Source organism: Artemia sp. Qi Xiang Cuo, chromosome 1 (assembly GCF_049724085.1).
Source record: "Artemia sp. Qi Xiang Cuo chromosome 1, ASM4972408v1, whole genome shotgun sequence".
In the NCBI taxonomy this organism is placed as follows: Eukaryota; Metazoa; Arthropoda; class Branchiopoda; order Anostraca; family Artemiidae; genus Artemia; species Artemia sp. Qi Xiang Cuo.
Genome location: NC_142794.1, coordinates 12,024,271 through 12,046,694, shown reverse-complemented (window position 1 = coordinate 12,046,694; position 22,424 = coordinate 12,024,271). Strand labels below are relative to the sequence as shown.

Below are 22,424 nucleotides of genomic sequence, written 5' to 3'. Positions count from 1 at the left end.
TTGGTGACGAGCAGACGATAAACTTTCCTAATTTTACTCATAAATAAATCTTTCAGCAGAGGAAGCGAGCTGTAAGCATATTCTATTAGGCACGCCAATTTAAGTAAGCTGATCCTGTTCAAAAGTAACATGCTCATCAAGATATGTGCAAACGATTAAGGATCAGAAACTCAGCTTTACTCTTGTTAAATTTTAGCTCAATACGAACATTCTCCTTTAGAAGTATTTGAAACTTTTCTTCTAAACCAGCCTGGAAATGTTTAATGCACAAAATATTATCAGTACAATGCATTCGCGAAACATTATCTCTCTAGAAACACCATGTATGACAGCTACCTGTTGTGGCTCAGCAACACTATTATTGAACAGTGGTGAAGAAGCAAGAATATCCAATCGAACATCTTTTTTGATCAGGATAAATGGAGAGAGACTACTGGCGAGATAAAAGAATCTTGACTCAAGCATCCAACTTCCCATAAAGGTTACAAAAATTCTTTATTAAAGAAGAATTCACTCAGTGCTTATAAACAGGCTGTTGAAAATGTGCATGTTTACCTTAGAGAGAGAGAAATTCATTTTTATTAAAGACCAATATTCACAAATAAACATATCAAACAGACCTACCACGTGAAAATCTATACAGATTTGTTTGTGGCAGGACTCAATATTTTACTCACTTACTACATATTTAAATTTTGCCTTAGTCATATATAATGTTCTGAGATATCATGGCACCAAGAAAGCACTTTATTATTCACTGCATGCACAAATTTATTCGTGAATAATATAATGCGCATAATCACAAGGAAGCCCCTTCCTAAACTTACTAATTGCTTTGTTTAAAATGGTTTCATGTTTAAAATGGTTTGCAACTGGCCAACTAAACTTGATGTACAAATTAGAATCAAGTTTATATTTTTTCAAACATTTTGTAATCCAGAGTGGCATACGGTCAATAGATATTGACTGAGGTCGTATATTGATAATAGTAGTAATGTAGTTTACGGCTCCTAAGATTGAGGAGGCCCCAGCTAAGTGTTGGGAGAAGATAGCTAAATCTACTGAAGGTCCAGCATGGGCAATATGTTTGCTAACCTTTCCATAAATAGGGACACAGGTAATTTAAATATTGACTCAATTTATGATAACCTTCTAAAGAGTGAATCAACAGTAATAAGGGAGTTAAGATTTTAAAAAATCACCAGGAGACTATTTTACCTGCTAGACCAAAACGATTTGCTTCAGTAATAGCTAACAAAGGATTATTTCGCAACAGAATAATTAAAGTAATTTACAGTTTTTTTTTATTTTTCCTTTGTTACTCTGGTGTCCTCACTGCAGTAACTGTATATTGCATCTTGTCCCTACGCGTATCATGTTGCGCTGATTGTCCATTTTTGTTTGTTGTTTTTTTTTTGGTGGTGGTTTTATTGGGCTCCAGGTTGTTCTTGTTTTTTTTTATCTTTTTCTTCTTGTGTGTCTTTATTTATGAATTCGCTTTGTTTCTATGAAGTTACAATACATACGTTGTTTTGTTTTTGTTGTTTTCTTTTCTCTCCACTGGCCTCAGTCTCATTTGTTTGTTTTTTTTAGATTTTTCTATTTGTTGGTTTTTATCATGGCTTGCCAGTTCGGCTTAAGATCTTTCATGTATATTGTTATCAAAACTCCCTTTTTCAGAGTTTTTCATTGTCGTGGTACTCATTGAGAAAAACTAGGTAGTGATTTTGAATCACAGTCTATATAATTATCCAGAACGATCATTCCCTATCTCACCCATTATAAAAACCCGGACCAGGGTGCAAGTGCTCCAGAGAACGTAGAAACATAAGCAGCATCTGATCTTTTCACGGGTAGACAAGTCAGACGCGAAACAATCGGAAACAAGTGGAAACCCGCTATTAGGAATAATGCACTTAGTGACCATTTCTCATTGATAGACGCAAACACACTGATCCATAACTGCACGAAGAAGTGGGAGGAGCTTTTTGTTCGCACCGAAAACGAAGACCAGAAATGATCTGCGATAAGCTTACTGGATAATTATATAAACTGTGTTTTGAATAAAAACGAGCAATGTCCAGATTCAGTGCAATAATAAGCAGGATGAATAAAGTAAATCCGTGTCCGCTCAATTACCCCCTACCCATCTTCTCCCTGTAAAGTTTTTAGTTTCTTGATTTACTTTCTGGTCTTTATTAAAAAGTGGAATTGGAAGGTCGTTTCAAGTTTTTTCGATCTTTTTTGTGAACCTGATTGGTCGAAAATTCAAGAATTGGACTTCTAGACCTGATTCCTTGCTGCCATCTATGTTTTGTTCTGGGGGCTTAAATTAAATCCATTGCGGTTCTAGAAAGAAAAGAAATATTTACCTCTTGAAAAGTCCTAGGACTAGCCTAGGTTAATTGAAAGCCGACAACATGTCTCATACTCTGCCACTTATTAAAGTTGAGCCAGAAAATGAACTTAGATTCAAAGGTAAGTTGACAAGGCTAATTGGTTGAAAGCAAAGTAGCCTAGATCTATCAGCTAGGCATAGACTACAGACGATAAGATACCCAGGAGTTGGACAGCTAATAACATCTTTAACAGTTAAATCTCTGTAAATACCCATTAGGGGGATTTGTAGCCTGTAGACCCATCCCTGAAAGTTGCATTTTCCTAACCAAACCCTTTTGACTATCTTGGAAAGGGGTTAGGTTAAGAAAATGAAACTTTCAGGGATGAGTCTACAGGTCAAAGTATGGGTAAAATTCTACTTTAGTTACTTTTACCTATCTTGGAAAGGGGTGAGGTTAGGAAAATGAAACTTTCAGGGATGGGTCTACAGGCTAAAATATGTCCTGGGAAGGTATTTTGAAATACTTATCTCCTCTGCTTCTTCCTCTAGAGGATCCTGAAATTTGCCTGGTCAATATATACCAAATCATATTATTGAGTTTCAAATAAAGTGAATACACCATTTGATGCATTTTTTTATCCAGATTAAGAATAAAAAAAGCTTTTCTTTCAGAAATGATTGTCCCCCCCCCCCCCCCTATATAGGCTATACCTAACCTAACCAAAAAGGCATCGAATGGTGTATTCACTTTAGTCCTAGCTCAATAATATGATTTGGTATATATTGACCATTTGCCTACATGACAGGTCTATACCTATTGAAATTTTGACAAAAAAAACATTTTACCGTAATTTTCAGTTATAAGATTCTTTTTCTCTGGCTTTAGTTCTGAAAATGCAATTCTGTTATTTGAGTAGCCTAGTATTTTAAGCCATATTAATGTTAATTTTCAAAATTTAGGAAATGTATTTGTATATCTTTAAAACTCTATAGGCTAAATCAGGATTGAGCAAAGTTGTGAAGCTGAAAACAATTTTGTTAGACCTCATTTTAAGCAGAAGATCTATATTACAAGGTTTCACTTTTATAACACAGATTTTTAAAGGTCAGGACTCTCTAGAGGGGGAAGGAGTGGAGGTAGGTACTTCAAAATACCTTCCCGGGACATACTTTAGCCTGTAGATCTATCCCTGAAAGTTTCATTTTCCTAACCAAACTCCTTTCCAAGATAGCCAAAAGTAGCTAAAGTAGAATTTTAGGTAAAAGGTAATGTTATTTTGTCAAAATTCCAATAGGTATAGATCTGTCAATTAGGCTAGGCAAATTTCTAAGACTTGAAAATCAGAAGAGGGGTAAGTAAAAGTTCAATAGGCCTACTTAAAAAAGGACCTCTGCTTTTCATGTAAGAAACTTTCCAAATATTTTTCTTTATTCTTATTTTTTTTTACATTTTTTTTTCATTTGCTGGAATATTGCTTTTTGTGTGGTTTTATTTTTCTGGCTGAAATTCTTCTTTTTCTTTGTCATTTCTTGGTAGTTATGATAATAGCCTATTTCCATTTTCCTTTTTTGGAAGTTTGGGGTTATTTAGTTCCAAATACAGAACAGCTGGAGATTTAGGGCCATTTTAGTTTAATTTTCAGGTGCAGATATGGAGCTTTTTCAAATGCTTTAGAAAGGTCAAGTAACAGACATCCACAGGCAGGCCCTAGTCAATCAGATCTTTTATTACATCATAAGTCTCTGGCAAATTGGTTTCTACGGACATATCTGAGGTAAATTGAAAAAAAAAATATATTGAAAAGTGGTTATGTACAGCCTTCAAACCTTTACTTTATTCCCAAAAATTGTATATATGCAATTTGGTAGATTTAGTAGAAAAACTTGAAAGTGCAAGCATTTCAGAAAATACAATAGTAAGTAGTTTTGACATAGTTTCTATGTACACAAATATTGATTTAGCAATATCTGAGCAGTTATTAAAAAATAAAATAGAAGAAAACTATCATTTAATTGAAGATTCAACAACAGGAATAGATTGTGAGGTTTTAATGTCCCTAGTCAAAATTTGTAATAAGTATTCAATGTATTTTCAGTTCCATAATCCTTTTTTCTACAAAAAAGGGTCTCCCTGTGGGTGTGCTGCTATCCAGGGTATTAGCAAACATTTATGTAGAACACCTTGAAAATTGGGCCTTAAATTCATATTTTTTAAACATGTCTATTGGGGGTGTTATATAGATGATGTAATATTGCTCTGGAATTATGGGGAAAATGAACTTAGGGGCTTTCTAGATCACCTTAATACATATGACCAAAATTTACAACTTGCCTCAGAAATTGAAAATGCAAATAAATTACTGTTTCAGGATGTATGAATTATTTGTAACATTTATAAACTGGATTTTACAATTTACAGAAAACCCACACAAAATAACAGATATCTACATTTTAAATCCAATCACCCCCCCCCCCCACAAGTTAAAAGAGATGTTGTTAGATCTCTTGTTGATTGTGCCCAAAACATTTGCTCTGAATCTTACATCACAGATGAACTAAATTTTATTAGAGACATACTTTTTGGAAACAGTTATCCTATTGTCTTTATTAACAATACAATTAGTTGAAGATTGGCAAGACACTCCTGTAAAATTAAGGGCCTTTTACAATGTGAAGTTCCTGTCAAGCCCTCAAATATAATTTACCTTCCATATATTCCAAAAGTCACTACAAGTTTAAAAAAAGTTTGCACACAAAATAATTTTTATGTTGTATTTACAAATAATTTTAAAATCATGAAATTCCTAAACTCTGGTAAATATATAACCCCAGTTACCTCCCCAAAGAGGGGTTTATCAAATACCATGTGACTGTGGCCATTTTTATGTTGGTAGAACCCATCAAAATTTAGAAAGACGCCTACAACAACATAAAGATGACAACTAAAGCTTTAAATTCTAATAGTACAAATATTTCCTTTGATTCTGCTTTAAGCAGTCACATATATGATAACCCTAGCCATAAAATACTTTTTGAAGAAACTTGCCTTATTAGCAATGATTTTGGCATAAAACAGGTTGTTTGAGAGGCAATTGAAATTAAAATCAAAATAAATAGTAATATTTCTTTAAATAGAGATTTGGGGGAATATTTGCTTAATGCCCTATCCACAAACTTAATTAAAAATGGTTTAACTAATTATATTAAAAACCAGTAAACAACTCTGCTCAACCTGTTATGAATAGACCATCTAGGCTGGCTGCCAAAAAGGCAAGATTAGCTTTAAAAGCTTGTCTGTAAGTATTTTTATTCCATTGGAAGGAACTGTTCTCTGTCCACTTTGCTTGGTGTACCAGTCCTGGTTGAACTTCCTTGAAGTAATGATATTAGGGCTGCTTAAAAAAAAAAATTAAAAACTCTTTTCAGTTTTAATGATTGAATTTTAATGTAAGTTTCTTTTATATTGTTTTTTATTCTCTTCCTTTGTTTTGCTGAGGATGGCCCCTGGATATAGGGTCGAAATATTCATTTAAAGTTGCATTCCACTGTCTTGTATAAAAATTTCCCTGTTGCTCCACTTATTGTTTATGATGGAAAGGCAGTGTGGTCTTTGTTGCTTTTTATATTTTCTCTGTCAGTTGGTTCTACAGGGGCATATTATACTATAACTGATACTTATCACTTTTTAGCCATAATATGGGTGACTAGCACTCTATTATTAATTAATTAAAAAAACTTTTTCCACAAAATAAGTTTTTAAAAGAAAAGTAAAGAACTCCATTAAACAAAAAATGAGCAAAAATAAAGTAAAACAATCTACCAAGCGTGAAACTACCACAAATCAGCATCAATAGATAAATGAAACTCAAAACGAACAGAAATTTCAATAAGTAACCAATAAATAACCGAGTCAAACTCAAAACAAGCAGAAATTAACATAAGTTGGGCACAAAACCCCTATGCCTTCCCAAGGCCAGAACAAAATTTGCACTTTACTGAAAAAATATAAATGTTTTTTCTTTTATATCTTTAATAAATCAAATAAAATTAACATTTTGCTTAATAAATATCAGTATATGTATATTAAACTGACAATGCACATTCATTTGTATTTTTTCAGTAAAGTGCAAATTTTGTTCCGGCCTTGGGAAGGCATAGGGGTTTTGTGCCCAACTTATGTTAATTTCTGCTTGTTTTGAATTTGAATCAGGTAATTATTGTAATTTCTGTTTGTTTTGGGTTTCATTTATTTATCAATGCTGATTCGTAGTAGTTTCATGCTTGGTAGATTATTTGATTTTGGTTTTGCTCATTTTTTGTTTAATGGAGTTCTTTACTTTTCTTTGAAAAACTTATTGTGTGGAAAAAATTTTTTTTTAATTAATTTCTGTTCATTCTATATTGACATAGTCTTTTCAGGGAAAAAGAAAATAATAATTTAAATCTTTTCGGTTTTTAAGACTTTATAGTTTTGCCTGCTATTCTTATGCTGGAGAAAAATTTTCAGCAATTTTTAACAGCATACAGCCTTTTAAAAAACTGGACACAAATAGTACTGTTTAATTTAGTCTCATAACTCCTCTAGTTGACCTGTAATGGAAAACTTGATACCATTTGCAAAAAAATCTGTTTACTTTCTTTGATAGCTTGGATACACTTACACTATTTGGATTTGCTTAAATTTTAAGAGCAGAAGTAGCCCCAAACGTTTGAACATAATACCCTCAGTCATTCTTGGGATACTGCTGAGATGCCTTATTGGGAATTAGCATTATCACAGTGCATTTTGATTTAGGCTAATCTTAAGTCAACATTTAGTTTTTAAACATATAAAAATTGGATTTGAGGAAGAATTCTATTCTATAAATCATATACAACAACTTTCTATATAAACCTTATATGCCACCAGGGCATAGCTTACAACCCTTGGACTAAGAGCTCCTTGGGGATTATCATCCTAAAAGACCTAATTTCCAGAACTTTCAACTACGTTGAACAAAACAGATATCTCAAAATTTTGATTGGATATGTTTGGGAATATGATGGGCATGAGAGGGGCGTTTGTTGCTCTCCAATTACTTTCAACTATTAAAAAAAGGCACTATCCCTTTAAATTTCCAATTGAATGAGCCCTTTTGAAGTTTCTATGACAACGCTTTCAATAAAAACTTTATATGCCACAGGACATAACTTATAATCCTTGCCCTGAGGGCTGTGGGGGGAGGGGTTGTTATCCCTAAAGACCTAATTTCCAAAACTTTTAACTAGGTTAAATAAAATGGCTATCTAAAATTGTGTTCGGATGTGTTTGGGGAAAAGGTGGGCGAGAGAGGGGGGTTAGTTGCCCTCAAATCACTGTCGACTATTAAAAAGGGTACTAGGTTTTTGAATTTCAAATTGAATGAGCCGTTTTTCAAGTTTCTACGACGAACATTTCAATAAAAACCTTATATGCCCCCAGGGCATAACTTATAATCCTTGCCCTGAGGGTTGTGGGTGAGTGTCCTCCTCAAAAATATATTTTCTATCTGGAAATCAACTACCCTGAACACAATGGCTATATCAAAATTTTTATTGGATGTGTTTGGGGGAATGATGGGTTTAGGGGGGGGGGGCTAGTTGCCCTCCAATCACTTTTGACTATTAAAAAGGGCACTAGCCCTTTGAATTTCCAGTCGAATGAGCCTTTATGGAAGTTTCTACAACAACGCCTTCTTTTTAAATCTTATATACCCCCAGGGCATACTTAAAATCCTTGCCCTGAGGGATGCGAGGAAGTGTTCTCCTCAAAAACATATTTTCTATCTGGAAATCAACTAAGCTGAACAAAATGCCTATTTCAAAATTTTGATTGGATGTGTTTGGGGGAATGAAGGGTGTGAGGGGGGGGGCTAGTTGAACTCAGATCACTTTCGACTATTAAAAAGCGTACTAGCCCTTCGAATTACTAATCTAGTGAGCCTGTTTTTAAGTTTCTACAACAACACCTTTTATAAAAACCTTATATGCCTCCAGGGCACAACATAAAACCCCTTCCCTCAGGATTGTGAGGCATTGTCCTCCTCAACAAGATATTTTATATGTGGAAATCAATTACGATGAACAAAGAAGCTATCTCAAAATTTTGACTGGATGTGTTTGGGGGAATAGTGGGCGTGGGGGGGGGGTAGTTGCCCTCCAATCACTTTTGACTATTGAAAAGGGTACTAGCTCTTTTAATTTCCAATCGAATGAGCCTGTTTTGAAGTTTCTATAACAATGCCTTCTATAAAAACCTTTATGACCCCAGGGTATAACTTAAAACCCTTGCCCTGAGGGTTGTGGGGGAGTGTCCTCCTAAAAAACATATTTTTTATTCTGGAAATCAACTATGCTGAACAAAATGGCTATCTCAAAATTTGATTGGATATCTTTTGGGGAATGATGGGCGTTGGGGGGGGGCTAGTTGCCCTCCAATCACTTTCGACTATTAAAAAGGGCACTAGCCACTCAAATTTCCAATTGAATGAGCTCTTTTCGAATTTTCTATGACGATTCCTTTGATAAGAAGTGCCTGATGGAGAAAAAACACATTGTGCCCACATTGTTCTTAACTTAGGCAGTGCTAACGCACTGCCTATGATACCTTTCCAGCCTATACAAGACTTGGTAGCTTCCTTTTTCATGATGAACCCTACTCCCTGTCTCCATCCTTCCTATCTGAGTAAATATAATTCTATATCACCTAATTTCATGTTTTCTACTCCTGAAATACAAGTTTCTGAAACTTGTAATAAGTCCAGTTTGAAGCATCTAAATTTTTAGTCAGAATGTCAATACAATAGTTGTGTTTTTAATATTGTGACATTCCAGTTGCAATTTTAATATTCTTTAAATCATTGAAATTATTTTGGTCTCAGGAAAAGCAATGGTCCCAGAACCAGTGCAGGACGGGGACTACCGCAACTTCTCAAGTCTGCATGAAGCACTTAAGCCAACTTAGAACTGAACAGCAAGAAGTTTCTGGGACCTATAGTTGAATGGAGGCTTTGCACAATCCTGGGTCCATCTTGGTCAAAGCATGATTTTCAGCATTTAGTGATGCTCTTCTATCTTAAAGAGTCAAAATCCATTACAAACAGTCTCAAGCCTATTATCTCTGACTTATTATGCATTCATGCCTACAAATATTATGCTCCTATGTGGAGGCAACCCACAGTAGATAAATTACCTAGGAAGAGGTTTTTCAGCCCAAACAAGCCTTCCAAAATAGATGAAACCCATAAGAATTATCCATTTATCAGAATCCAGTGCAAATGATAGTATTTTTACTAGGCTATGATTTCCTCAAGTGGCCCCAAAACCAGACAGAGTCAATGCTTGTCTCATTAACTTTAGGTTGGGTGAGATGAATGCCAGCAAGACCAAAAATACAGTTACTTTGATACATGAATTGAACAGCCTTCCAATTGCAATGATTACGATTGATAATTGAGCCAAGCTACTAACTAATAAGCACCACCAGAAAGCATATACAAATGCATAGAATATAATCATAAGGGTAATAAAGCACAAGCAGGGAAAGAAGCATAAGCACAGCCAAATATTTTTTATTTTCCTTCTTTTGTCATTTGAACAGCCCACACTTCTCTTACCCAAGCACATGGCAATCACTGAAGAACAATTTAGCTGGCTTAGACACTGATGCTCTACTTTTGTAAATAAATGCGCAAAACGGGGTACTTCTAAAATTCACTATTACTTATTTCTTATCTATTCACTGTTTTATCTCATTATATATCAAGTCTACTTACAGGTTAGCCTAAGTGAGTTGCTGAGCCAAACTGAGCTTGCTAACTGCTAAGTCAATGTTATACTACTTTTGTAAAGTATATAAAAAAAGTTCTAGGCTCACTCTATGCATTTGTTACTGCTCACTTCTTATCTAACAACAAAAAAATTTTTTTCTAAAATATTTTCAATAATTTTTTTTTCATGTCAAATTCATTGGTAGGTTGAGCCTTTTTGGTGGCTCAGGTGGCGAAATTGAGCTCTTTGAGCTGGCTTGAGCTTGGTGGTTCAAGCTCTTCTAGTGGATGTTTTCACTGGTTCAAGTAAATTTCTAACAGTATTATAGGTGCTAGGGTTGGGTGTTGGCTCTGAAAGTCTAACAGGCACCCTGGATCTTCCATAGGGGGTTGAATATATTGTTGTTGGCACCAGTGGCGTTTAGGATGAGATAGAACAATAGAGTCTATGCTATGACACTAGGAAAGATGTTGGATCTGTTTCAGTAAACCTGTTGGGTGAATGGTGGCTTGGGAAAGCTGATATAGTTGTACCTTGTTGATCATCACTGTATTGTGGATAATTAGACAGGTGCTTCATATTCCTTCTAATTATAAACCAATTTCCTGTTTTCACAATGTCCAGCTGTTCCAAGCATCCAACACAAGTTGCTGGGCCTTATTTGATATGGCCAAGATCTTTTTCCGTTTTGACTGTAGCATCTCCAAATAAGCTGCCATTGCGAATCTATCATCCAGCAGGCTAACAAGCTTTACCCAGTACTGTGTCATTTGTGCCAGTTTACTTAATCTAAACAAAAATAATCCTATATCTCATTTTATAGCCTGATTATGTGTTACTAAGCAGACAGAAAACATTTGTAAAAAATTTTAAGAATGAATTCACAATGAGTTGGAGGTAACAAGCTTGAAATTACTTGTGCAGGAAGTCAACTCTTGCTGATAGAAGAGTATCACAAAGTGTGAAAAACCATGTAGTAATCCAGGATTGTACAGGGATGGGCCCAGAATTGCACAAACCATCCATTCAGCCAGAGGTTCTAGGGACTTCTCGTTGTCCAGTTCTGTTCATACTTAAATAATATGAAAATTGCAACTTGGAACATTATAATATAAAAAAGCAAATATCTTATTGAAATTTTTACTGACAAATTCCGATGTTTTGAGCTGGACTTGTTAGAGGTTTCAGAAACCCACCTCCCACGGGTAGTAATCATAAAATGGAACAAATGGAAGATAAGTCTGCAAACCAAGATTGGAATTTTAGATGCTACAGTGATGACAATAGTCAATAGTTCTGAAATGTTGGTGCTTTGGAGGATGAAGGATTTTTTTTTATAACCATTGTCACTGTTGCAACTCAGCCAGCATCCCTCTCCCTAATGGTGCAAGATATGGTCTTTGGCTACATACAGTAGTTTCACAATTTTTCTTTCTTTCAAATTATATTTTTTAGCATTATGGATCAATTGTTGATAAAATATCAAAATTATTGCAAATCAGCAAAATTTTGTTTAAGGCACCTTTGCACATATTGTCCCCTGAGAGCGGTTTTGTCGTAACTAAGGTTTTCAAAATTCCTAGAAAAACGACTTTGAAAATTTCACCTTTGCTGGAACTTACACGGTACAACCGATTTTCTTCGCAAATACATAAAAAAAGAGAAAAAATAACAAGGAAGGTCTCCCCAATATGAGATGGAAAAGGTAAAGTTTTCATTGTGGAAACTTGAAATGAAATATAGATACGACAATCCGCCCTTAACAAAATGGGAGTAAACTTAGATATCATAAAATGGTGTGGACTGGCTATTCTTTTCACCATGAAGATACGACAAACGAGTTCTGATGCAGCAATACTATTTGAAAAAGTATAAAAATTACAAAAAACGTCAGAAACGTTTATTTTTTGTTAAGTTTCTTTGCCGGCCGCCGTTTTGCTTCAGTGGAATCCTCCTCTGGACAGGGATCTCGCGTCGATGGAGAGGCTTCCAAACGTTCTGCATTCCCCTTGGCCTTGTAGTACTGTTCAATCTTGGTTTCAAAATACTCCTTGTCTTGGTTGGGGATGAACTTTAAGAGATACTTGACATCTTTGATTTTCGCCTCAGGTAGATCAATCTTTTTGCCACAAAGTTTGGGCAAAACAAGACGTTCAACAACACGGACAGCCGAAGTGTTGGGACACTTTTTAACCGAAGTACATTCTTGTGATATAGTAGCCATTTCTATGTCCCCAGAGAAGGAAGTTTTGAACCAAACTCTCTTAGCGTTATCCTGACGGAACTCAAGTTGTTTTACCTTTGAATACAGTACCAACAAGTACTTGTACAGCTTTGCTGGCTTTTGAAAGTCAAAGAACTTTGACTGGGTCATTTGCAGGACATTAAAAGGATGTATCCTTCTTACTTTCAGTAACTTCCTCACCAGATCTAGTGAGGAAAACAAATCAAGATGCTTTAGCCCCCGCTCAATAGTGCTATGTACAGCATCAACCTCCTGTATACTCGAATGACCTGGTTCACAATACTTCATCACCACTTGTTCTAAGCGCGGAAATTTTCTTAGAAAATCTTGGATGGCGAAGCTTATGATCGAGTTTCGGTTCTAGGACACGCAGGAGTCCGACCAAGTAATTAACTGGCAGATATCAGGTAAGTATCAAGGACTTTTTCCATTATGGCCACTAGTCCACTAGCTATTTTGTTTGCTCCACGTCCAGCCTCAAACTCGGACCAAATGCAACAGTATACCTCATTGATTTTCTCTCCAGTCCTTCTCTGGAATGAAAGAATTGCCGTGAGGTTGAATGTAGTTATCTTCCTTTTATAGAAAAATGAAGAAACATTACCCCGGAGCAGCAGAAAAATATTCTCCAGATCAAAACAAAGTAGGGGAATAGATAGGTTTGACCTGTCCACGTCATGTTCAATCTTGGTCTCAATTTTACTTTTCACATGAGCCTCATACTTGTCTTTTACTTCCTGGTCCATTTCAATTCGGTTTTCTTCTCTTACACGTTTTTCCTCGCATACATCACATTGATCTGTTTTCAGAATATGAAATGACAAATTAAACTGTATGTTGAAGATCTCACGATACTTGAACTCACTAACATCATTTCATGCTAGTTCTCTGCAGTATTCCTGATACAGTTCATACATTTTGCAAACGTTTAGATTTGCCTCCAAGAATTTTCTGGTAGACTTGGCTCGAGTATAATGCGATTCAACGCACGGGAAAGATTCAATATGCTTTTTCACTAGTTCAATGTCCTCGTTACTAGTTTTGTTTCGAGGTACCTGTACTGCCTTCGGATTTGGCACTCCTGTTGTAGTAACATTTGAATGTGCATAGTAAACTCTTCTCTCTGAAATATCAAGAGTAGCCAAATAAAATGTCTTGCAAATCCGGACTGTTTTCGTGTTAATGACAAAAAAATATCACAGTGTGCAACTCCTGCGCGTCTCTGCTTTCTTCTTGGTTTTAGTCTTGGTTGGAATGGTCTTAGTTATTTTCAAGTAAAACATTTTCTTCATATCCTTACTTAGTCTCCAGAAATCATCAAAAATCTTTTGTCTCTCTTCAGAGGCAATAGCCTGACTGCAATTATAATGACAATCCTTATTACAAACAACATCCTTCACTTTCTTCTCTTTTCCATGAGTTTTCTGGTTGTTAGGATTCATAAATACAGTACCAGAGTTTACTGCTGCCTTGATCTTTGTCTTAACCCTGTTCTTCCTATCTGAAATTCGTTTTCTGGTCTTTTTACATGAATTAGGATGATCCACTGTATTGCTTTGACTATTTAGATCTGGCTTGGTTGTTTCTTGTACAGGTTCAGCATTATTGGGAATCTTGAGGTGCTCCTGATTTTCTGCTGCCACTGAACCTGTTATGGCACTTGAACTAGAACCACAGCCAACACTGACATTAACCTCTGAAAAGAGATAATAATCCACATTTTCTTGAAGAGCCTCAGCTACTTCCTGATCAGATTCTCGGAAATTTAGTTCTGAAAGGCTGCTTGCATCTAGTTCAGGTTGATAGAGGATCACTGCCTTTTTCTGAATCAGAAGATAGATCTTCCTCGCTAGAAAAAAACAAACAAAAAACTATAGCTTAAGTCTTGAGCACACCAGTCAGAAAAGTTCAAGGAGGCACACTTGTGCCTCTTTATTTGAAAAAAAAACTACGTTTTCTAAAGAGTTAAAGAGGCTGAGTCACAAGTTCGAACCTTAAAACGTACAGGGACTAGGTGGTACAGTTGGGGGGCTGCCGCCCCCAAAGCCCCCCGCGTTTTCTGCTTCGTTTGTTTAGATTTTTATTTTGGGGTTCTGCCACCCCCCTCAAACCCCGCTTTTTCCCTTGCAAAGAAATGCTTTGCAACACAAATGAAGTCTGCTTTAATTTTTTACTGTATGAACATCCTATTGCATCTTTTTGATTAGAAACAGTACTGAGCCTGTTTGTTGGATTTTTTTACAGGAGATTTTTCCCTAACCGATAACAAGCTATAATGTGATGAACTTGGTACGACCAACTGATTGCAGGCTACAGGACTTAAAAAACCTAGTGTCTAAACATAGATGTTAAAATGAAAATTTTACATTTGCTAAAGGCTGAAGAAAAGGCAATTAGACTATTCCAGGATAAGGGGCTGTTGCCCAAACCAAAAATGTGCGCCAATGAACACAACATGGTTTTATACTCTTTTGATAAAAGCGTTACTAAAGGTGTATGAGAAAGGCATGTCAGAAACAAGCTGGTTTGCATGTCAGTATGTGGTTTGCTCACAGCAGAATGCCATTTGTTGCTGCAATTTGCTTAATTTATTTGTGGTTTTACAAATAATAAGCTATGGCCTGTTGTTAACAAAAGCTACATATTTCTATAATTTTATCAATAGTTTTAAACTTTCCTCATATTCTGTGATAGTTCATTAGGATTGAGCTTGAGAAAAACAGGTTCAACTTAGATGAAGAATTTGAGGTTGATGTTATAACCAACAAGTACCAAATGAAGTACATGGACTGTTTTCAGCTTCGCAACTTTTCTCAATTCTAATTTATGAGGTTTCAAAGATGGGCAAATAGGTTACAATTCTTTAATTAAAAACAAAACCATTGACACGGTTTAAAACCTAATTCAATTAACAGGAATTGCATTTTCTGAACAATATCTAAGAAAAAGAAGCTGATAGCATAACAGAAAATTAAGGTAACGTGTGGCTTTGTTGAAATTACAATAGCCTAGCTGAAAATTTATATCAAGTAGCCTAGTTACTTTTTTTAAAATCAGAAGAGTGTTAGCATGGAAGGTTGGCAAGACCTTCCCAGAGTATATTTTTGGACCTAGAGTCATTACAGAAAGCTTACTTTTCCAAACCTATCCTCTTTCCAAGAGAGCAAAAAGTAGCTAAACTAGCCTAGAATTTTACTTCTACTTTAGCTACTTTTAATCATCTTGGAAAGGGATTAGGTTAGGAAAATGAAACTTTCAGGGATGGCCCTACAACCAAAAGTCTGTTAGGGGAAGGTATTTGAAGTACCTACCTCCACCCCTTCCTCCTCTAGAGGGTCCTGACCTGTAAAAATCTGCATATTATACAAAAAGGAGGTACCTGGATTCCTGCAAATATTGTGCAGCTTGTGCGGATGTAAACAATGTCCTTTGGGTCTCATTGTGAAACTTTAACCTAATCTATTCTTCTTCAAAAGTATGTGTTGACGGAATTGCGACAAAAATGCCCATAAAATTTTCCCATATGAAGTACGTGAAAACCGCTCTTAACAAAACAGCAAAATGTGAGATACGATACAAAAGAAATCTAAAATTGGGGCACTTCTAGCTGACCTACAACAAAATAGTTGACGGAATCAGATAGAGCAAAAAATTTCACGTTAGATGGCAGTCCTAACTCCACTTCCCGAAAAAGTCGCAGATACGACAAAACCGCTCTCAGGGGACAATATGTACTTGTTAACAAAGAAACATAAAGCATCAAGTGAATCAACATGACAAATATACTATATATGGCTATAAGTTGAACCATCAGCAGAGGGGGGAGGAATGTAAGAAAAGTGAATACAATATTTGGAAAGGACATAAAGATATAAAAAATCTAATGTTACAACTTGTTATTTTATAACAAGTCCACAAGTGCCTGGAGTCTTATTCACCAGTCAACTTCTTTTGGAACATTTCTAGTTCAGCAGCTTAACAGAAGGAAACATCTCAAGAAAAATAAAAGTATGGTAGTACCATCAGATTCCTTATTTTATACTCTTTTCAAATATCATATGCACATTTCTGGCAATGAGCCCCTCTCCCCCCCCCTTAGGATCTCCTATAGCCCAAACAACATATTTCTTTGTTGTTTTTCACTTGGTGATACATTGTATAATGGGTAGTTCTAGTCTTGACTTAATGAAATCCACTTCACCTGAGTGATTACAAAGGAATTGTCAACAAAATATTATTTGAAATTAATTTAAAATTGGGATAACAATGGAAGGAGACTTGATAATCTGATTAATAGAAACATGCTGCAAATTAGAAGTAAAAATTTCATTGTTTTCTTTTAGTCTTTTTATACCCCTAGGGCAATATATGGAACAATGAGAGGGGGAAGAAAGGAGTTATGCTTAGATAATCTGTTGAGTATAATTCTTTGCCTTCCCCCTTGATATCAGAGAGCAAGATGGCCACAGATTCAAGAGAGCAAGAGATAAATTGAGAAATCTAACCAGGAAACTTTACCAAAATCATGAAGCCACACTAGCTAAAGAAAGCAAGCATACCTCAAAGAAATTTTGGCAATATGTTTCCTGTAAAAGTACTGGTCAGGAGTCGATACCTAAACTAACTACTGCTTCAGGAGTTGACTAATAGATGTCAAAGAAATTACAGATTAATTAAAGTGCCAGTTTCTGTCTGTTTTTAGTAGGCCTAGTACCTCAGATACAGAGGGCAACTAACCCTCCTCTCACGCCCACCTTTTCCCCGAACACATCCAATCAAAATTTTGAGATAGCCATTTTGTTCAACGTAGTTGAAAGTTCTATAAATTAGGTCGTTTAGGATGGCACCCCCCCCCCCCCCCACAGCCCTCAGGGCAAGGGTTATACGTTATGACCTGGGGGTATATAAGGTTTTCATAAAAAGCGTTGTCGTAGAAATTTCATCATTTCATTGGAAATTCAAAGAGCTAGTGCCCTTTTTAATAGACGGAAGTGATTGGAAGGCAACTAACACCCCTTCCACGCCCACCATTTATCCAAACACATCCCATCAAAATGTTGAGATCGCCATTTGGTTCAACGTTGAGGAAAGTTCTGGAAATTAGGTGTTTGAGGCTGATAACCCCCTACCCCACAACCCCCAGGGCAAGGTTGTAAGTTATACATTGGGGTTATATAAGGTTTTTATAGAAAGTTTTGTCGTAGAAACTTAAAAAAGGGCGGATTCGATTGGAAATTCAAAGAGCTGGTGCCCTTTTTAATAGTCAAAAGTGATTGGACGGCAACTAACCCCCCACTCACGCCCACCTTTTCCCCAAACACAAAGTGTTGTTATAGAAACTTCAAAAAGGGCTCATTCCATTGGAAATTGGAACGGCTAAATACCTTTTTAATAGTCGAAAGTAATTGGAGGGCAACTAATCCCCCTCTCACGCCCACCGTTTCCCCAAACACATACAATCAAAATTTTAAGATAGCCATTTTGTTCAACATAGATGAAAGTTCTGGAAATTATATCTTTAAGGATGACAACCCCTCCACAGCCCTCAGCCAGAATATAAGCCTATATATATATATATATATATATATATATATATATATATATATATATATATATATATATATATATATATATGTATATATATATATATATATATATATAATGGCAAGTCTATATTCTAGTTGGTCTTTATCTTTACCCAGATGATTACAAACAGGAAAAAGCCTGCGGTTTTTACTTTTTTGGGATATTAAGAGACGAACCTCAAAGACTCAGGCAGCTAACTGAGTCCTATATATGCAATGGTTTTCTCTTCTAATGATCGTCCATGAATATAATGCATCTCGGACTAGCTACTGCTGCAACCCAGACCTTCCTTTAATTTAAATCGTCCTTTAATAGAATTCGATTTTGTCCTTTAATATGACTCTTTCTTGATATTGTCTCAAAGTGTATAACGTTTCATAACACACAAGCTTCGGTAGCTCAGTGGTCAGAGTGTAGGTCTCTTAATCTTAAGGTCATGAGTTCGATGCTTACCCGGGGCGACATTGTTAATTAATTTCAAATAGGATGATGATGGTTTCTAGGAAAGGTTTCTTCATCAAATAGGATGAAGGTTTTATTACAAAATTTTAGTCTCTTTATGGGCTTTACTGTTTGTTCTTTACTTTATAATTAAAATAATCATCTTCATATATAACGATTCCTTCATTACTTCAGTTACTATGAGCTACAGTTTGTTCCTTAATGTAATAAAATAAAAATTGATTTTTCAGTTTTTACGTCACGTTGCTCATTATGTCATATATGGTTATTAGTACACAATCGTGCCGGTGTTAGATATTCTGCCACGTCACTTATCACGTCATATATGGTTATTAATAGGCAATCGGTGTTAGAAATTGGACTTACTTCAAAAATCAAGTATCTTTGAAAAGATGCATAATAAAAAGACATCAAAAATGCAGTTTTTTTGTATAAAGTGATTCTATTTTTTAATTAAAAAAGGCGCTAAAACTTTTATCCCCCTTTTTTGAGCAAGGTTATTCTTTTGATTTTCTCAGGGTCGTAAATTTTGATGGGTAACACTAAACTCAACGAAACTTAAATATTTAAAATCAGCATAAAAATCCAATTCTTTTGATGTATCTATTGGTACCAAAATTTCATTTTTTAAAGTTTTGGTTGCTATTGAGACGAGTTGCTTTTACTATACAGTTCGTTACCATGAACTGTAGGGTTGCTTCAAAAATCAAATATCTTTGAAAAACTGCAGCATGTAAAGACATCAAAATGCAGTTTTTTGTAAAAAGTGATACTATTTTTATTTTTTTCTGTTTTTTGGTTAAAAAGGCTCTAGAACTTTTAATTTTCATTCGAATGAGCCCTTTCGTGATATTCTAGGACCATTGGGTCGACACAATCACCCTGGGGAAAAGAAACAAACAAACAAATAAACACGCATCTTTGATTTTTCTTCTGGCAAAAAAGATGCTCTGAATACTATTCGCCTTTTACATTTCCGCATGCAACGCACATGATAAAATCCCTGCACTGATATTGAAACTAGGTCATACTTTGGTTCAATTCAAAAGTTTTTCAACTGAAAGTACGGAGTAACATTAAAACAAAACGAACAGAAATTATTACGTATATGAGGGGGTTTGCCCCCTAATCAATACCTTGCTCTTTACGCTAAAGTTCGAATTTTGTTCCAATTCTTTAAGAATGACCTTTGAATCACAAAGGCCGTTTAATTAGAATAGATAGCCCTTTTGAAAGTACTAAAAAAAACCTTTTGTGTAAACATAATGTATTGACTAGGGGGCAAACCCTCTCATATACGTAATAATTTCTGTTTCTTTTTAAGTTTTAATGTTGCTCCTTACTTTCAGTTGAAAAAACTTGTTTTTTTTATTCAATTTCTGATCGTTTTTTTTTAAATAATGCTGTGCAATCCGGCGCCCCTTCATAGAAATGTCCCTTCCTCCATGGAAAGATCCTCCCATGTGATCCCCTCCTCCTCCCTCTCCTACTTGAAAAAATACCTCCTGAAAGTGTCTGTATACTTCTCAATAACCAATACTATGTGTAAACAAGTTTATAACTTGCTTGTTGCATGTGCAAAGTTATATGCTTGCAGCCTTTTCCCTGGGGACTGTGGGACATTAAGTCATCTCGAAAGACATGGTTATTAGGTTTTCGACTATGCTAAATAAAATAGCTATCTCAAAATTTTGATCGGGTGACTGAGAAAAAAAATGAGCATGGGAGGGGGCCTAGTTGCCGTCTTAGTTTTTGGTCACTTAAAAAGGGTACTAGAACTTTTAATTTCCGTTCGAATTAGCCCTCTTGCGATATTCTGGGACCGCTGGATTATTACCATCACCCCTGGGGAAAAAAAAACAGAAAAAAACAAGTAAACACGCATCCGTGATCTTTCTTCGGGCAAAAAATACAAAATTCCACATTTTTGGGCTTAACAGACTGCGTTTGTCCAGCCCTTCAATCTCAACTGCAAAGAGATTCCATCTATAGGCAATTTATGTACGTTGAAAGTCCTTATCCTGCTACGACTCAGTTGATATTCATTTTAAGATTAATTCGCACAACCTAAAACGGCAAAGCACAAAAACGTAATGGTTAACTTCGGTTGTCCTGTAAAAATAAGTTTGTCCAAATAACATGAAAAGTGGATGATACCCATTTTTGGCAAAGTATTTTCATTCATTTTAAAACACATAATTACAAAATAAATTTTGAAAGAAAATCTGTTATGTAATTTTGTTTTGGCAAATTCATTAATTAGCATAAACAGAATTAGATGGAATCAAATTAGATGGAAAATACAGGAAACTAGGGGAAAGCATACTTAATTATAGTAAACGTGCATAAAACATGTTTGTGAGCTAGTCTCTTATTGTGTTCAGTTTTTTGTATGAACGTCTTTGGACGGTTTATTTGTTCTTCAATTTTTTTAGCAGCCCAATTTTTGTCAACTCAAAATAATATGTGGTGAAATGACCGTCTAAGGCAAAAGTTGGATACAATAGCCACCCCACACTTGTAACTGGGTATTAAATATATAAAAAAAAAACAAAAAAAAACCGACAGGACAGGGTCTTATTCACGTTATTGTCAAAAGAAGAGTTATTAGTGTTGTTACTCGCCAATGAAGACAAGCCACAAAACCAATTAAGACGGTGCTTTATAGTCTCTTCCAAGTACATACCTATCTGATAGGTGAGTGTGATTCATGGCTCTCTGAGTCTCCCTGCATAGTAAATAGAAGGTCATCAATATGTCTTAAAGCAATATTCAGGTCCCGATTCAAAGCCTTGTTCCCCGCTTTCAGAATGTCCATAGCCTGTTCAATTTCTCGGATTTTCTGAGACGCATCTGTATCTCGTTGACTAACGCCAGAGAGAGCTAAGGAAAATAGAGTTGTTTTAGAGATAATTACAAATATTACATTTTATTTGTATATAAAATTTACAAACATTACTATTACAAAAAAAATCTGAAACAGATTATTAACACCTATTTAAGATGATGGTTCTTTACCTGTTACAAGACACAACGACGCTCCTGTTTTGTACTTTGTCACTTTTGAAAAATTGAAGTGCTCCTCTGAGAGGTGATTGTGTTGGACGTAAAGTAGTTGCACTTGGAGCCTATCTGTAAGTGGGATAGTTTCAATCAAAGTGTATCTGGAGAAACGATAGTTTATTTTTAGTGTTGCGAAATGTGTTAGGTGAATGAAGACTCATTAAAGGGGTTTTAAATATGCAAAAGTCAATTTTTGGAATGAAAAAAAGTCAGATGTGCCCTTTTAATTTGGACAATGATATATGTCTCTTTTTTTTGTGAATTATGAAAAGTTTGATCCCTTCTACTGTGTCATATTTTTTTGGTATATTTTCGTATTTTATTTTTGTATTATTTTACTAAAACTTTACGTCTCTTCTTGTTTATAGAAGTACCGAAGACAGAGATAAACCCAGAAGAAGATGGCCACCCATTAATAATAGTGGCATTATTGGAACAGACTTTGAGGCTACAAAATGTAAGAGTTTAAATTTCATCCTTGATTGGGTCCTTGATTCGATAAATTCCATCATACCAGTCAGAAACCACATGCAGTGTGCACAGATTTAAAAGTATATAGAAAAAAGTGACAGAAATTCTTGCAGGAAATTTTTATTTTTGTGATACTAATATCAAACAGTTCGTGGTAACGAACTGTAAGTAAGGAGCGACCCGGCTCAATGGTAACCGAAACTCTAAAAAAACGGAATTTTGATACCAATAGATACATCAAAAGAATCAGATTTTAATGCTGATTTCTAATATATAAAAGTTTCATCAAGTTTAGTCTTACCCATCAAAAGTTACGCGTCTGAGAAAATTTGGCTGATTTTCGAAAAAAGGGAGAAAGACCCCTTGAAAGCTATAGAACCTTAACGAAAATCACACCATCATAATCAGCGTATCAGAAAACCATACTGTAAAGGTTTCAAGCTCCTATCTACAAAAATGTGGAATTTC

The 22,424-nt window shown here is 35.3% G+C and overlaps 2 protein-coding genes across 2 annotated transcripts in view; one reads left to right on the top strand and one right to left on the bottom strand.

The window, feature by feature from the left end:
• LOC148956008 (uncharacterized) overlaps window positions 1-22,424 on the bottom strand; it is a 488,643-nt gene that overhangs the window by 179,191 nt on the left and 287,028 nt on the right. The window lies entirely within an intron of this gene.
• LOC148956010 (uncharacterized) overlaps window positions 2,354-22,424 on the top strand; it is a 47,911-nt gene continuing 27,840 nt past the window's right edge. Inside the window, exons 1-2 of the mRNA XM_089097518.1 lie at window positions 2,354-2,478; window positions 21,854-21,942. Coding sequence (XP_088953644.1) covers window positions 2,421-2,478; window positions 21,854-21,942 — 147 coding nt within the window. The 5' untranslated portion in view covers window positions 2,354-2,420. The remainder of the gene's footprint in view (window positions 2,479-21,853; window positions 21,943-22,424) is intronic.